This window comes from Pholcus phalangioides, unplaced genomic scaffold (assembly GCF_987345545.1).
Source record: "Pholcus phalangioides strain wild (caught in Gottingen) unplaced genomic scaffold, Ppha-v1.0 ptg000011l_1, whole genome shotgun sequence".
Classification (NCBI taxonomy): domain Eukaryota; kingdom Metazoa; phylum Arthropoda; class Arachnida; order Araneae; family Pholcidae; genus Pholcus; species Pholcus phalangioides.
This window is the reverse complement of record NW_028301604.1, coordinates 21,578,332-21,595,306: the sequence shown is the minus strand read 5'-3', so window position 1 is coordinate 21,595,306 and position 16,975 is coordinate 21,578,332. Positions and strand designations below refer to the sequence as shown.

At 33.2% G+C, this 16,975-nt stretch overlaps 1 protein-coding gene across 4 annotated transcripts in view; it reads left to right on the top strand.

Moving 5' to 3' along the window:
* Window positions 1-16,975, top strand: part of LOC149080216 (protein kinase C-binding protein NELL2-like) — a 192,184-nt gene that overhangs the window by 51,438 nt on the left and 123,771 nt on the right. For 2 of the 4 annotated variants that reach the window (XM_089239276.1, XM_089239273.1), the window contains exon 2: window positions 3,615-3,746. The exons of 1 other annotated variant lie outside the window; for it this stretch is intronic. In XM_089239276.1, the coding sequence (XP_089095402.1) occupies window positions 3,615-3,746 (132 nt within the window). Of the gene's footprint in view, window positions 1-3,614; window positions 3,747-16,975 lie in introns of those variants that run through there. One more of the 4 variants, XM_089239281.1, reaches the window with a different exon arrangement.

Genomic DNA, 16,975 nt, shown 5'->3' with positions numbered 1-16,975 from the left:
TAGTTTTATTTACTTTTCTTTTGGAAATAGAACAGTTTACTGCATTTTAAAAATTATCTTTTTTTAGTTCATTTATTAACCCTTTCAGACCCTGCATGCATAAATTTGGTGGTTGCTTTTTCACTGTAGAATTTTTTTTTCTTTTAACCTCAGGGCTTACATAATCCTTTAAGTTAGGGCTTAAGTTAAGTCTTGAGTTAAAAATATGGTGAATATATGAACTTGGGAAGCTTTCCTCTCAGAGGGCAGCACTTAGAGTTGAGAGTTTTCAGATGGCTTCCAGGAGAAAGTACCTCCGGATAAGTGTGATTTATTCCATAAAATTTAGCAATAAAATTCGAAAAAAAACTATGTAAAAATGAATGTACCCTGCATCATCTTGGCTAAAAAAATTGGGACGAAGTGAATTATTTATTCACGAAAACAATTGAAAAGTTGAACAAAAATATTTGCTGACATTCATGTTTTTAATGTACTGTATACTGAAACTACAGACCTATGAAGCGCCAGTTCTGATGGAGGTATTCCATCGAAACTTAATATATACGCTGTATGGACCATGGGAGGAAAGGAATTCAAAAGGAAAATTCAATAAAAAAGCTCCCCTTATTTACCTGGTGGTCAAAAATTGAACACTTTTTTATTGTATAAATCTCTTCCCCCGTGGTCTTATTAAGATATCCTGAAACTTTGGCTGTATTCGGATGATTACGGGATTTTTAATTATAATTTCTCTGTATTTTTTGAGTATCAAAAATGCAAAACATCTTGAAAATTCAAAAAAAAATGAACGCTCGGGTCTGAAAGGGTTAAACACACATAGTTTATTTCATTTAATTTGATAACTACTTATTTAAAAGTAGTTCTTTCTGCATTTAATTTGTTGTAAATAAAAGTCGTTTATAGAAATACTTCATTTTTAAAATCATTTCATTTTAAAAAAAACTTGAAATAAAAAAATTAACTATTTTCAGTTTTTTATATTATTTACGAAATATCTTTCATTTTAAATATTACAGTACCAATTTTTATCACACACACAAATATTCCCTAGTTCATTTTTAAATGGTTCAAGTTTTTGTTTATCACTGCTTCTAGCTGGAAATTAGTCGCATGATAAGTGCGACTAAAATAAGACAAGCTCACTTAAAACTCTCACCAAGTGATCAGAAGACCAATCTTATTTATGAAAAAGAAATTCACTATAAACTTATCGTAATCTGGGGCTACTTTGCACCTACAGGGGTAACTTTGCATAAGTCCTGAAAAAAGATTCACCGTTACTTAGTGGCTATTGTGATGAATATTTCCAAACAGTTTCGATTCTGCTCTACAAGATTTTATCTGTCAACTCATGTATTAGAGTTGGTGATGCATTTACCATTTTGTAACTGAAAATATAACTTTTTCTTGACAAAAGTTCTAGCTGAAATCGAGCAGCACAAACATGTTTAGCTAACGGTATCCGAAATAGCGGATGCATTCGTAACTCAAATACTGTACATGAGTTGACCGATAATGTCCCCTGTCTGGCAGAATCTAAACTGCTTGGAAATATTCATTAGAATATCCGCTAGGTAACGTACACTTTTTTCATGATTGGTGCGACGTGACCCCTGCAGGTGCGAAGTAGCCCCGGATTATGGTACTCGATAAATTCAATACGTAGCAAGGTCTACTCCTAGATGAGGGTGGGAGACAATGGGTAAGACAGGCGAGCCACGAGAGAAAAAAATATATATTTTCTAAAGTGGGCCGCTGGGTAGGAAACACTACCTTAGAGGCTTAGATGGTTTATTAACTTGACCTTCTGCGCAACCATTCCACATTTCATTTTTGCGTAAAATAATCGCGTATTTCAAAAACTACTTTTGATTTGATTCAGTCAGATTCTCTTAACGTAAAAACGAGGACTTGGGATCAATTTTGTTAATTGAAATCAAAATCAATCGAAAGGGAAGAGAATCGATTTTTTCGTTTAAATGAATTTTTTTAAGGTTTTGATGCATTTTAAAAAATATATCTCTCTTCACAAAGATTGTTTAATAAGCATATAAATTTTTTATGTGGGAGTTTGGTTACGCTTGTTAAAATATCGCGACAGCTTTATTTTTAGGGGAAATTTATTGGAGCAGTTGTAATTTTTTTTTAAGTAATTGTTGGTGGTCAATTGAAGTGTAGACATTCAAATTTAGCTTTTAGCGATGTATCCAGCAAGTGTGTCGTTAGGTGAGAAGAAAAAAATTTGAACTGAAGAGATATTTTAGATTTTTTTCCTTTTCTTTATTTCCAGTTCTCTTACTCATTACTGGGGAAGACAGCGAAATTACTCTGCTCCAGGATATAACCCTTCAAGGGCGTTTTTTCTTTGTGTCAGCATTTAAGCAGGGAAAACATATTTTAAATTTTGGGTGGGTGAAATATTCTCGCAATGATAACAGTAGTACAGTGACGATGACTACTGCTTTATTTTACGTCTATATCTCTTTTGCAGTATCTCATCGTAATTACTAGGGCTAAGATTTCCATGACTTCGAATATGCAAAATGCATATTTTTTATGCATTTTGCATATTCGAACATGTTTTCATGATTTTCAGTAATTTAAGGGCATTTTTTATGACCTTCAGAATTTAAGGCATATTATATTGTGGAGCATTCATAGCAATGAAGACTGATTCCCCCCCCCCCTCCGAGCTCTCTCACACTTCCCTAGCTTAATTTAACGCATTTGGCGATTTTACTTACCACTGACATCGTTTTTGGCAATGATTGGCTGTTTCTCGGTGAAATTAGCAACTATTGGCAATTTCATTTGTGTGTGTGCGCCTTTGTCATCATTTTTGACAATGATTGGAGATTTACTGCAATTGCCGAGGAAATATGGTCAGCCTATTTATAAAAGAATATTTTTAGGTTTTCATGACATATTTCTAGTTTTTTTAGGACATAAATGCATTTTTTGTGGAGCATATTCTGTCGGTTCTTAGGTCACAAAAATCTTAGCCCTTGTAATTACCATAATGTCTGAAAGAAAGCCATGGCATTTACGTATTCAAAACTTGTATAGGGTGGGGAACAAAGTTCTTGCCACAAATGATAGGTAGCGCCAGACGAGCTGCAGTAGTGATGTTCATAGGCGTACGCAGAATTTTCTCGAGGGGGGGGGGGGGATTTCAGATTTTTTCCTGTTTACTTTTACTTTTTTCCTGCAAAATAAACACTATAATCTTGGCTCTAAGGGGGGGGGTGGTTTAGAACCATTGAGAAGAAATATTAGTTTTAAATGACGTGACGTGGTCCCACGTCACGTCAGAGTAGTGTGTAGCGGCCTTAAGATATCCCCTCGAATTTCAACACGCAATTTCAAGGTGAAATGAAAAGTAATTTTGCAAGAAGAAACACGCTACCAAACTGACCGATTTTGGGATTCTATCAGGACATCTTTTTACAGATGCGACGTGACCTTTCTTACCAGTTTCAGATATAGGCAATACTTGGCAAGTGAAGTGCTCATGATAATGCGGTGTTCTTTCGAGAAATTGCGATAATTTTTTTATCACTTTTTATTCATTTTGTGTTATGGTATGATCATAATTTATATTTTTATTCTAGCGTCAGGTATGCAACTAGATACGAAATATCAGTTTGACTTGATTGATGGGCTAAGGATTTACAATAACACTTACCTTGGTCTTTCTATAGTGGAAGGCATTCATCGTTTTTCACCAGCAATTTTATTGAAAGGTTAGTCAAAGCTTTTTATACCTAGTTTCCGAATTATTATTCAGTTCGACAAATTGAATGTCATTAAATATTTCGTGACGCCAGTAATGGCACTGTATAGCCCAGATTGATAACGCATCCAATCGCCTAATATACCAAAAGCCTTATTGAGGTTTCGTGAATTAAAAATCAGCCAAGTCCTTGTCTTCGGACAAGGTCTATCGATTAGAGATACTACTTGAGTAAGAGAGATCGCACCTATACCACCACTTCTACTAAACCATACATACATGCACCTCGTAAACATTCCTCTGAGAAACTTCTAATGAATCGGGGTATAAATTGCGGCACAGCACGTGCAATGTGCTGTGTACCTAACGTCTAGTTTGTTTCTGAAAAATGCCTGTTATGTTTTTTAAGAAGTGATGCCATCTGTCTTCCAAATTCGAAAGCAAACAACTTGTTAGGTTATTTTGTTTGTTGTATTATGCGGCAATTTTAAATGTTTTGACCTCACCTAGACCACTGCAAAGCATATGGCTTCCACAAAAAGTCCCAATGGTTGGTACACTAACCTCTTGGTGAGGAGGCATAAAAGAAATACCATTCCCGGAATTGGCTGTTAGTAAACTGGGTTCACGACTGATTTCCCCTAGTGAACGATGAAATGACCAATTTGCGACAAATGTCAATCGAATAGTTATATGACGCCATAGAGCTATATCTTAAAAATATAGCTATATCAAGAACCGTTTCGGCAGAATTTCTATTTTATGGAGGCATCTCTCATAAAATCGGACTTTCAGACAGTTTTTGTTTCAATAGAACAAAGCTCCCTTGCATGTTCCAAAATGTAAAATCTGTGGTTTGCACTATCGTCATACTGATATCATATCTATTCATTCGCAGAAGCGGTTCGTTATCATGGCCCAGAGTTTGTTTTATTCATGAATAAAAAAAAATAGTTCAAAATTTCACTCGCAGATGACGGTGTACCACAAAAAAAACTCTACTAACACACAAAATTTGACACGAAGTTAAAAGTTGATGTTTTTTACGCGATTCGCGTTGCATGAAACTAAATTACTAAATTCCAAAATCAGTACACCTCTATCTTGGGTTTCTTCCGAACGATATTCAATTTCAACCCGTGTTATGTGCTAACATCGATTGCGGAAGAGTCTTGATCATTTCTGATTCTTTTCTTCAGTTTCTCGATGTTGGTTATACGTGTGACAAACTTTGTCTTTCACACATCTTCACAAGAAAAAATTATGTGGGGCTTGGTGGTCTAAAGGTTTTTTCGGTACTTCGTTGGTACAGTTCGCACTTTGTAGCGCCCTCTCCCGCAATAAAGGCTCATGAATGTTTTCTTTTTCCTTACGTTTTTTGAATAACTTTTAAGTTTTACTGAGAAGTCAAATTCACCGGGGCCTTCCTTTAATCCTAAGAGTCGCTATAACTGTGAAGTATGGTTTTCATGTGAATACGTCTTTTAAATCATCTGAGGATACTGCGGGCATTCCCAAAAAAATGCGTGATGAAATTCTTTAAACGCTCCGCTCATATCTCAGGAAGTACGCAACGCACATCAAAAGCAATGGTACCTCAGATGCACACTGCAAAGGTACCTCAGATACACACTGCAAAGGTGCATTCAATGATATCTCTCCGGTTTTAATGTCTGTTCCTGTCTGGGCATCTGGCCCGCTGCCCCGATTCGTAACAAATTGTTTTCCGCTATATCTCGAGCCGTTCACAATGAAAATGGACGACATTAGTACCGTTTGTTAGCTTGCAATTATATCATAATCGACGAAGCAATTATATCAGCACCCACCACGCGATTCAAGGCACAAAAAACGTATTCACGTCAGAAATGCGGTTGTCTCTATGACACGGCCTCACTTCAATTTTTTTTGAGTTCGAATCGTCGTTGATTCGTTTGTCGAGTGCACCTCGACATAGGACCGCAAACGGTTAAATCTGGAGACCGCGGTGGCCATAATGTTGATTTTTTTCGTAAAACAGCGTCATCTCTCATCTGTGAGTTAAATTTTTAACATTTTTTTTAATCTGAGAGAAAAACTCTAATTCATGAGATAAGTGATAAGTATTTTAGTTCAAACCGCACCTTTCTATGTCAAGTGGTTGATTTTTGTATTAATTTTTAAAATTTAGCCAAGACTTCTCGCCTACCCTGTACTGCTACTACCCGATTCAGTTGTCAGTTCGGATATTTATTGCCCCACACACATTATACAGGAAACGTTATAGGTATTGTACCGTTGATCACTTTTGACCAGATGCTACGGGGTCATTCAAGTATTACGTCATCATCGATGTGGGGGAGGGGGGTTTCCGATTTGCTGACTTTTGATGACAAGGGGGGGTTTGGATAATGTTTACGTCAGCAACCACCCTTTATGAAAATATGAGTTAGGATTCAGAGGGGCAGAGCTGATGACGAAATTTTGCTGACAAGGGGGGAGGTCAAAAATGGTTAAAAATTTACTTACGTAATACTTGAACGGCCCCTGCTTTTGTATTCTTCTGAGAATGACCATCTAACGGGAGATACGGACTCTGATACAATGCAATTAGTGACCACGTGGGCCCACATTTTCCTATAATTTTGATCATCCCGTTCAAAGCTGACCTAAAGTAACTCTTATTGCAGCTTTGATCCCGACTTTTCTTAGGAAATGTCTCGTATATTCAACAAAACTTACTTTAATTTTCATTTTTCACTTATATCAAGGACTAAAATTATTTTCTTAACTTATAAATTATATTATGATATAATTATGGCTGTTTAAATGAATCGTCATCAACAACCATTTTCAATCCACTGCTGGATGAAGGTCTCCTCTAAATTTTTCCATTCTGCTCTGTCTGATGCTTTAGCCATCCAGTTGACTCCTGTCACTTTCCTGATCTCGTCAATCCATCTTGCATGGGGACGCCACCTCGAACGTTTAACACCACGGAGGTACCACTTTAGAATACTTGTGGTCCATCTGTTGTCCTGTCTTCTTGCAATATGTCCAGCCGATTTCCATTTCAAATGTTTGATTCTTTCCATGATATCACGCACCTTTGTGTGGTTCCTTATCCAAGTGATTCGTTTTCTGTCTCTTCTTGTGATGCCTAACATGCATCTTTCCATGCTCCTTTGCGTTGTCTGTAGCCTTTGTATCATCTTGCTTGTGAGTATCCATGTTTCAGCTCCATAAGTCAGTGCTGGTAGCCCACACTGGTTAAAAACTTTTCTTTTCAGACATAATGGTATGTGACTCTTCAGAATTACAGTTTTTGCCAAAAGTGCTCCATTCAATCCTGATCCTTCTGTTTATTTCATTAATGATTCCGTTATCCATGGTGATTTCTTGTCCTTTAAATGAATATTCATCTATATATATAATGACATGTCCTGACTGACTTCATCATCGCTGAGCCAAAACCACTGGAGTTATGAATATGAAATTCGGTCAGTAGTTTTATTTTATGAAGTAAAGACCCACTAAGAAAGGGTTTTTCGAAATTCAATTCCTCAGGGGGTTCAAAGGTTATACAGAAAAATCATGCCAAGCCGAAACCGCTGGAGAAATATTTATGAAAATTGGTCGTTAGTTTCATTTTATGACAGACTTACTAAGAAGGGATTTTTCAAAATTCGACCCTTAAGGGGGAGGAGAAATCATGCCGAGTGAAAACCGTTGAAACTATAATTTTGAAATTTGATCAGTATCTTCATTTTATGATGCAAAGACTTACTAAGAAGGGATTTCTCAAAATTCACTCCCTAAAGGGGTCTCAAAGAATAATTTTCGGATTACCAAATTCACACGAGTAACAGCTAGTCTTACATATTTGTAAGGAAATCTTTTCTCTTCGTAGAATCCATTTTAACTTTTTGCGATTTGTAATGGTACTTAATTTCCCACCATTTGCTATTTTTCGGAAGCAATATCTCGTACATTCAACCCTCGGTTTATGAACTTGATTCATTCCTCATGTCCGCTCGTAAACCAAATTGTTCACAAACCGAAATAATTTTTCCCAAAGGAATCAATGTAAAATTAATTAATCCTTTTCCAAAGATTTCTAGTTTGAACTTCACAACAGATCCTGTGCATAACCAATGGATCATTAAAACATAGGTGGAGATAGACGAAAGTCTGGGGGGACACGATGATTGCTGGGGGAGGCGTGAAAATACATTGGATGAGTCGGCTTTACCTTCGACGCTGAGGACATTGCCCCCCCCCCCGTATTTCCGCCCAATCATTAAACTAACACTGAAAAAAATTCCATAATTCGAAAGAGATGAATGAAAATGATGCCAGTGCAAAATCTAGTTTCGTAAATATGTATTGTCTGTATAATCTCAGTGTCAAAACCCTCAAAATCTCTGCTTGCAACGCTATCTGGCCACAAAATATACTCCAAGTCAAATTGATTATTCTAGGTGACACTTGCTGCCAAGCTTTGTAAATAAAAACTATGCAATGCAGGATGATAGAACTAAGTTACTTCTGGAAACATCATTCAGAGCTGGATTAAAACGTTTGAAGGCCCTAAGCACTTGAATGGTTTTGGTGCCCCCACCCCCAGTCCCTAAAAGTATATTTTACTCTATATATTGAATCTATAAATGAAAAAAAACACATTAAATGAATTTTTGTTTCAGAAGTAACTAATCTTCCAGGCAAAATAATGATTTGAAATATTTGAAAACATCGGACATTGAAAGTCTCTCCTCTCCTTTTTTTCTACCTGCAAAGTCCTTGATAATATCTCTTGGATTTTTTTTTTGAGCATCTTTTACAAGTTTTTCTTTCTTATTTTCAAAAAAGACAGACTAGTTTTTTTTTAAAAATCTTTTAAAAACATGTAAAGATATATAGTGTAAGGATTCACTATATTGTACATGTTGATTTAAAATACTTTATTATATAAATTTATTACTATTAAAATTACTATGGGTCAAACTTTACTATTTACATCGCAGTTGAGTACAAACACATCCGGACATTTAGAAGTCTCGACTCTCTCTGTTCGTAGTACACACATATATATATAAGTATACACTCGCTGCATTCACAGCGACAATCATGGATGACTAACGCCATCAGCTGGATTATTGGTTGCTATACAATAGTATCGCTACAGAGTATCTCCCCCCCCCCAGTGAGTAGGGCCAACGATACATGAAATTTCTGCGAAATATATACATATATGAGAGTAGTATGGGCCCCGGTCCACCGCCGGAAGTGACGTCACACTTCCGGTGGTGAGATATAGTACGAGGTGTCTTATCGCACTTCCGGTGTCTTATCTCTTTTCCGGTGTTAAGTGGCAGCTGTTGTTAATTAAATGACTTCCGGTGTCTTATCGCTACTGGCTGTTGCTGCCTTATCGCTATTGACCTCCAATGTCTTATCGCTATCGACTTCCGATGTTTATTAATTGACATATGTTTTCTATTAAGATACTTCCGGTGGTGAGATATAGTACGAGGTGTCTTATCGCACTTCCGGTGTTTATTAGGTGACCTCCGTTGTTTATCTCTACAGAATGCCGACTTCCGGTGTTTATTAAGTGACATCTGTTGTTCATTAAACGACTTCCTGTGTTTATTAAGTGACATCTGTTGCTCATTAAACGACTTCCGGTGTCTTATCTCAATTCCGGTGTTTATTAAGTGACATCTGTTGTTCATTAAACGACTTCCGGTGTCTTATCTCTACTGTTTTCTATTAAGAGACTTCCTGTGTCTTATCGCCATTATTTTTTACTTCTGTGTTGACTTATTTCTATTGGTAATTAGGGACTACGGATCATTGAGGACTACGGACGCTGTAAATATTTTTGACAAGCTTCTAGACGTATCGAGTGACTATATTTTGAAAAAACGGGACATTTCACTCCAGAGCGTTTCCACCATCTAAGAGGGGGCTTTTGTCCTAATTTCCGGTTTTTGCCAGAATTCTCACCTTGTCTCGGCACTTCCCGTCTCTTTCCTTCCCCCAATGATATGTGTTTTGACGACGTTATGTTACGACTTTAAAGCATGTCTTTACGCCCCTGTTATCACTGTTATTCGCTGATGTATTTATGTTCTCTTACTTATCCCTCTAGCTGACAGTGTTCAACCACATAGAAGGCATCCGTGCAAAGAAAGGATCCGAAAATTTTAGCAGTTCCTTTTATTCCAATTTGATTGTATTATGATTTCAAACGTATCCTAAAACAATGTATTTAGAAAAAAGAAAAATATCTAGTTAAGAATCTCAAATTTATTTACAAATCAAACTTCTATTTATATCAGACTTGTCTCAGTAAATAGTTTGCATTATGTTGTTTGTCAGTCGTTATAACTATTTTTTCCAACTTGCTTCTCACCATACAATTTTTTTCTAATTCGCTGTCGATCTACTGTATTGCCGTTAACGCTGAATCGTTTTAAAATAAGAAACATTGTAGAAAAATTGAGAATTAAAAACGATTTAAAACAAATTTTAAAAAAGTAAAATAAAAATGACGTTTTATATAAAAAAATTAATCGAAATAAGTCTTCAAAACAATAAAAATAAGATATAATTACAGAAATAAATAATTTTGAACGACTAAAAATAATAATCTAATATAAATAAAATAACAAAAGTAATGAAAAAATGAAACATGAAATAGTAACGATGAAAAAAAAATAAAGGAGTGAAAAAACTAACAATGAAAATAAAATGATTACACAAACATAATAAAAATCAAATAGATAAAATAATTACGATGAGTAAATTAAATAAAGAATTAAAAAATAACAAAAGAACGAATAAAACTAATGTTAAAATTTGAATAATTAAAAAATTAAATGAAATAAAATAAAATGATAATACAAATAAAATAACAAAGACAAAAATCCAATAGATAAGATAAAGACATGAAAAAAAAAAATTGAATAAATAAATGCAAAAACTATCAATAAAATTAACATAGCGGTAGTAAGAATAACAATGAAATTAAAATATTAAATGATTAATAAAATGAAGCAAAAACAAATGAAAATAAAAAATAATAATACTATGAAATAAATAAAATACAAACATAAATAGCTGTATTAACAACTGAAAAAATAAAACAGATCAAAATAATTAACTATGAGATGGTTGTTTGAATATATATTCTTACTAAATTTAAATGTATTCGAATGTGTTTCTCACCAAGCACCCTCGCTGCATACAACGATTTCAATATAACATTACTGAATTCTTCAGCGGAAACTTCATAGAGATTTTCATCACCACACTATAAACATTCAATTTTTCCTGATTTGAAGAAAGATTTTGCTGATTATATTCAAATACAAATACAACGCCACAACAGGCAAAATGCCCAAAGAGGTGGCTGAGAAAAAGATGCCCATAAAAATATTCTTGCAGCATTATTCCTTAGATATCACTGTTCCATACCATACATATGCACAAACATCTAAAGTGCACGCAGTCAACTGCTACCATTCACTGAAACGAACATTTTCTTAAAAGACGAGAGGAGAGGTTTCGGTTACTGATGACAATGATAAAGGCTAAAAAAAAATAAACTGCGGTTTCTGTTATGATGTGTGTCAACTAAAGAGTGGACATCCTTCATGACATTGGTGCGAGAAAGAATAAAAGTTACAATGTTCTCAGAAGCAAGTGTGTGTAACCAATAAAATAATTATACTCTAAGAAAAGGGATAAAAAAACATTAAAAGTGATAAAAACGATTGAAAAAAAATTCAATATGAAAGTCAACTACCAATATGAGTCTCTTTTTTTACTATTTCTAAATCGCATGTCATATCATAACTTAGAATGACTATATTATTAACTGAGCATTATTTCTCTCTAAATTATTTAGTAGGAATCTTTCATTCATTATTCCTTTCGTAAAAGTTCTCAGTGAATGCTTTCCCAAAACATTTTTTGGTTTTCAATCTTTGATTCGGTTATACTCGATTTTTTTTTCTTGATGAAGGACTGAATTCTCAGTGGTTATCCTCTCATTCAGTTTACTATCTTTTACTAATTTTGACACATTCCACTTCAAATCAAATTGAATTTGTTCTTTTTATACATGCAGAAAAAGGTGAATTTATGAGAAACATGTTTACCATCTAGAGGCACCGAAGATTAAGCAAATTACGTTATAATTAAGGAAATAAATAAAATAAACAAAATATTAAAAAAAACGCACAACATTAGCAAGACAGAATTATTAATGTCAAATAAAAAATATAAAATAGACAAAGAAAAACACATACAAACACAACATAAATAAGACAAAATTCTTATCTTATGATGAAAAGTGCAAAAGAAACAAGGCTTTAAACATTGAAACAAGACAGATTTTACATTTACTTTCACACAAAATTACAAGATTTAACGAAATGAAATGATTTTTTATACATAAATTATTCTTCTTAGATTATTTTCATTTTTTCATATATTCAACGGAATGGGTTAAATCTCGTTTTTCTAGTTTTTCATAGATTTCACAGCGATGTTCAAGGCCTCACCTAACCGTTATGCTTTAAAACGAATCAATTAATTGGTTTGTTCTCCGACTACCAAACAAGAGCAGCAATACTAAAGTTAAAAATTTCCATATTTATCTAATATTGTAAAATACACTTTGTTAGAGTTTTTTCAAATCCGGAGTAACTACGTCGATTGCATGTATTCTTTTCAAACAAATCAAGACGAATCTTCCGTATTAATTCTCTTCTCATACGGTGGTTATGAATTCATTTTTCTCTCATCTTTGAAATTACATAGGTTTCGATGTGATTCGCATATGATGGTTAGCTATGTATTTGTTCTCATACATTTCTGCATTTGTTTTGTCCATAGCTTTGATATTGCAATCATTTGCATCCATACTGCAATTTTCAACTTCTCTATTCCCGCGAAATCAAAGGGATTTTACTAAGATCATCGATTCATCCAACGTCTTTTAACTCATACTCTGGCTTGTTTTTTTCTCTACTCCATAATATATTTTCCACTTTTATATTTAAACCCAAATTAACTTCCATTTTCTAAACTAAATTTTTCTAATGGATTTGGATTCATACAATTTTCGAATGATGTTCAATATGATGAGATTTAATTCAGCTCTTTCACGTGACATTCTTTCAATGCATTAATTTATTTCCATACATTTTACCTGATTTTTCAAATTACCAATTTTTTTGATAAAAACACACTTATGTATAACTTTTCTGTATCATCTTTACCAATTAAAACAGAAAACCTTGATCGTTTTGAGTTACTAAAATACGGATTCGATTATTTTACTCTTTGTAGGCCTATACAAACTCAAACTTATATTTGGATCTCATCATTCGCTATGTTTCAAAGAATTATTTTTAGATAAAACTTGCATTTTCGATAAAAACAAATTTGCGTCAAGGTTTCTTTCTGCAATTTCTCTAATGTTTATTATCTCTGTATGGTTTTTTATTGTAAGCAAACAAATACACACACATACACATTACACAAATACGGGCCAATAACACACGAAAAGGAATTCAGAAGAAAAAGAAAAAAAGACATACACATATAACGAATATACACCATGTGGCCTCAAGGGACAGAATTTGAGAGTTTTTTGTCATGAATTTTATGAGTCTCAGCTATCAGCTAAATGACATCGAGACTTGATAACTCCCATCTCGAACATCATATCAATTACGAAACACCCATATCATTAAATACACAGTGATTCTCACCCATATGACCATTAATGCTGGGGATTATACTTTGATTACGACAAATTTTATCACTTTAAATTCACTTGAAACGTATATGCACCTGGTAAAAAATTTAATTCCCTCCTTCCCCCGTACAAGACTATTGAAAAAGACGATTAAGTCAGCAACATTTGTGCGTCATTCTTAACTTCAAGAATTTTGAAGTCCTATATTACGACACGATCTTAACCATTCGATGGGTTTATCATCCAAGATTGTCGTTTAGGACAGATACAAATAAGGTGAAAAAAAGGCGTATCATCAATATAGTGGAAGAGAAATCATTAACTACACAAGTATTACAGTGGGTTTATTCAGTAAAATAGTTAGTATGCTTTAAAAAAAAGGAATAAAAGAAAACATTAAAAAATTATAAAGAAACGCTAAAATTGGCAAAATCATTGAAAATGATCAAAAATACACTGAAAATTGAAAATTATAGAAAAACATTAAAAGTTAAAAATATGATGAAAAATTTCAATGTCTTGGACAAAAAGTGTGCTTGCCTTATCCTTGCAAAGGATTACGAACAAAAATAATTTTTAACACAATAATTTTTGTTCGTAATCCTTTGCAAGGATAAGGCAAACACACTTTTTGTCCAAGACATTGAAATTTTTCATCATATTTTTAACTTTTAATGTTTTTCTATAATTTTCAATTTTCAGTGTATTTTTGATCATTTTCAATGATTTTGCCAATTTTAGCGTTTCTTTATAATTTTTTAATGTTTTCTTTTATTCCTTTTTTTTAAAGCATACTAACTATTTTACTGAATAAACCCACTGTAATACTTGTGTAGTTAATGATTTCTCTTCCACTATATTGATGATACGCCTTTTTTTCACCTTATTTGTATCTGTCCTAAACGACAATCTTGGATGATAAACCCATCGAATGGTTAAGATCGTGTCGTAATATAGGACTTCAAAATTCTTGAAGTTAAGAATGACGCACAAATGTTGCTGACTTAATCGTCTTTTTCAATAGTCTTGTACGGGGGAAGGAGGGAATTAAATTTTTTACCAGGTGCATATACGTTTCAAGTGAATTTAAAGTGATAAAATTTGTCGTAATCAAAGTATAATCCCCAGCATTAATGGTCATATGGGTGAGAATCACTGTGTATTTAATGATATGGGTGTTTCGTAATTGATATGATGTTCGAGATGGGAGTTATCAAGTCTCGATGTCATTTAGCTGATAGCTGAGACTCATAAAATTCATGACAAAAAACTCTCAAATTCTGTCCCTTGAGGCCACATGGTGTATATTCGTTATATGTGTATGTCTTTTTTTCTTTTTCTTCTGAATTCCTTTTCGTGTGTTATTGGCCCGTATTTGTGTAATGTGTATGTGTGTGTATTTGTTTGCTTACAATAAAAAACCATACAGAGATAATAAACATTAGAGAAATTGCAGAAAGAAACCTTGACGCAAATTTGTTTTTATCGAAAATGCAAGTTTTATCTAAAAATAATTCTTTGAAACATAGCGAATGATGAGATCCAAATATAAGTTTGAGTTTGTATAGGCCTACAAAGAGTAAAATAATCGAATCCGTATTTTAGTAACTCAAAACGATCAAGGTTTTCTGTTTTAATTGGTAAAGATGATACAGAAAAGTTATACATAAGTGTGTTTTTATCAAAAAAATTGGTAATTTGAAAAATCAGGTAAAATGTATGGAAATAAATTAATGCATTGAAAGAATTTCACGTGAAAGAGCTGAATTAAATCTCATCATATTGAACATCATTCGAAAATTGTATGAATCCAAATCCATTAGAAAAATTTAGTTTAGAAAATGGAAGTTAATTTGGGTTTAAATATAAAAGTGGAAAATATATTATGGAGTAGAGAAAAAAACAAGCCAGAGTATGAGTTAAAAGACGTTGGATGAATCGATGATCTTAGTAAAATCCCTTTGATTTCGCGGGAATAGAGAAGTTGAAAATTGCAGTATGGATGCAAATGATTGCAATATCAAAGCTATGGACAAAACAAATGCAGAAATGTATGAGAACAAATACATAGCTAACCATCATATGCGAATCACATCGAAACCTATGTAATTTCAAAGATGAGAGAAAAATGAATTCATAACCACCGTATGAGAAGAGAATTAATACGGAAGATTCGTCTTGATTTGTTTGAAAAGAATACATGCAATCGACGTAGTTACTCCGGATTTGAAAAAACTCTAACAAAGTGTATTTTACAATATTAGATAAATATGGAAATTTTTAACTTTAGTATTGCTGCTCTTGTTTGGTAGTCGGAGAACAAACCAATTAATTGATTCGTTTTAAAGCATAACGGTTAGGTGAGGCCTTGAACATCGCTGTGAAATCTATGAAAAACTAGAAAAACGAGATTTAACCCATTCCGTTGAATATATGAAAAAATGAAAATAATCTAAGAAGAATAATTTATGTATAAAAAATCATTTCATTTCGTTAAATCTTGTAATTTTGTGTGAAAGTAAATGTAAAATCTGTCTTGTTTCAATGTTTAAAGCCTTGTTTCTTTTGCACTTTTCATCATAAGATAAGAATTTTGTCTTATTTATGTTGTGTTTGTATGTGTTTTTCTTTGTCTATTTTATATTTTTTATTTGACATTAATAATTCTGTCTTGCTAATGTTGTGCGTTTTTTTTAATATTTTGTTTATTTTATTTATTTCCTTAATTATAACGTAATTTGCTTAATCTTCGGTGCCTCTAGATGGTAAACATGTTTCTCATAAATTCACCTTTTTCTGCATGTATAAAAAGAACAAATTCAATTTGATTTGAAGTGGAATGTGTCAAAATTAGTAAAAGATAGTAAACTGAATGAGAGGATAACCACTGAGAATTCAGTCCTTCATCAAGAAAAAAAAATCGAGTATAACCGAATCAAAGATTGAAAACCAAAAAATGTTTTGGGAAAGCATTCACTGAGAACTTTTACGAAAGGAATAATGAATGAAAGATTCCTACTAAATAATTTAGAGAGAAATAATGCTCAGTTAATAATATAGTCATTCTAAGTTATGATATGACATGCGATTTAGAAATAGTAAAAAAAGAGACTCATATTGGTAGTTGACTTTCATATTGAATTTTTTTTCAATCGTTTTTATCACTTTTAATGTTTTTTTATCCCTTTTCTTAGAGTATAATTATTTTATTGGTTACACACACTTGCTTCTGAGAACATTGTAACTTTTATTCTTTCTCGCACCAATGTCATGAAGGATGTCCACTCTTTAGTTGACACACATCATAACAGAAACCGCAGTTTATTTTTTTTTAGCCTTTATCATTGTCATCAGTAACCGAAACCTCTCCTCTCGTCTTTTAAGAAAATGTTCGTTTCAGTGAATGGTAGCAGTTGACTGCGTGCACTTTAGATGTTTGTGCATATGTATGGTATGGAACAGTGATATCTAAGGAATAATGCTGC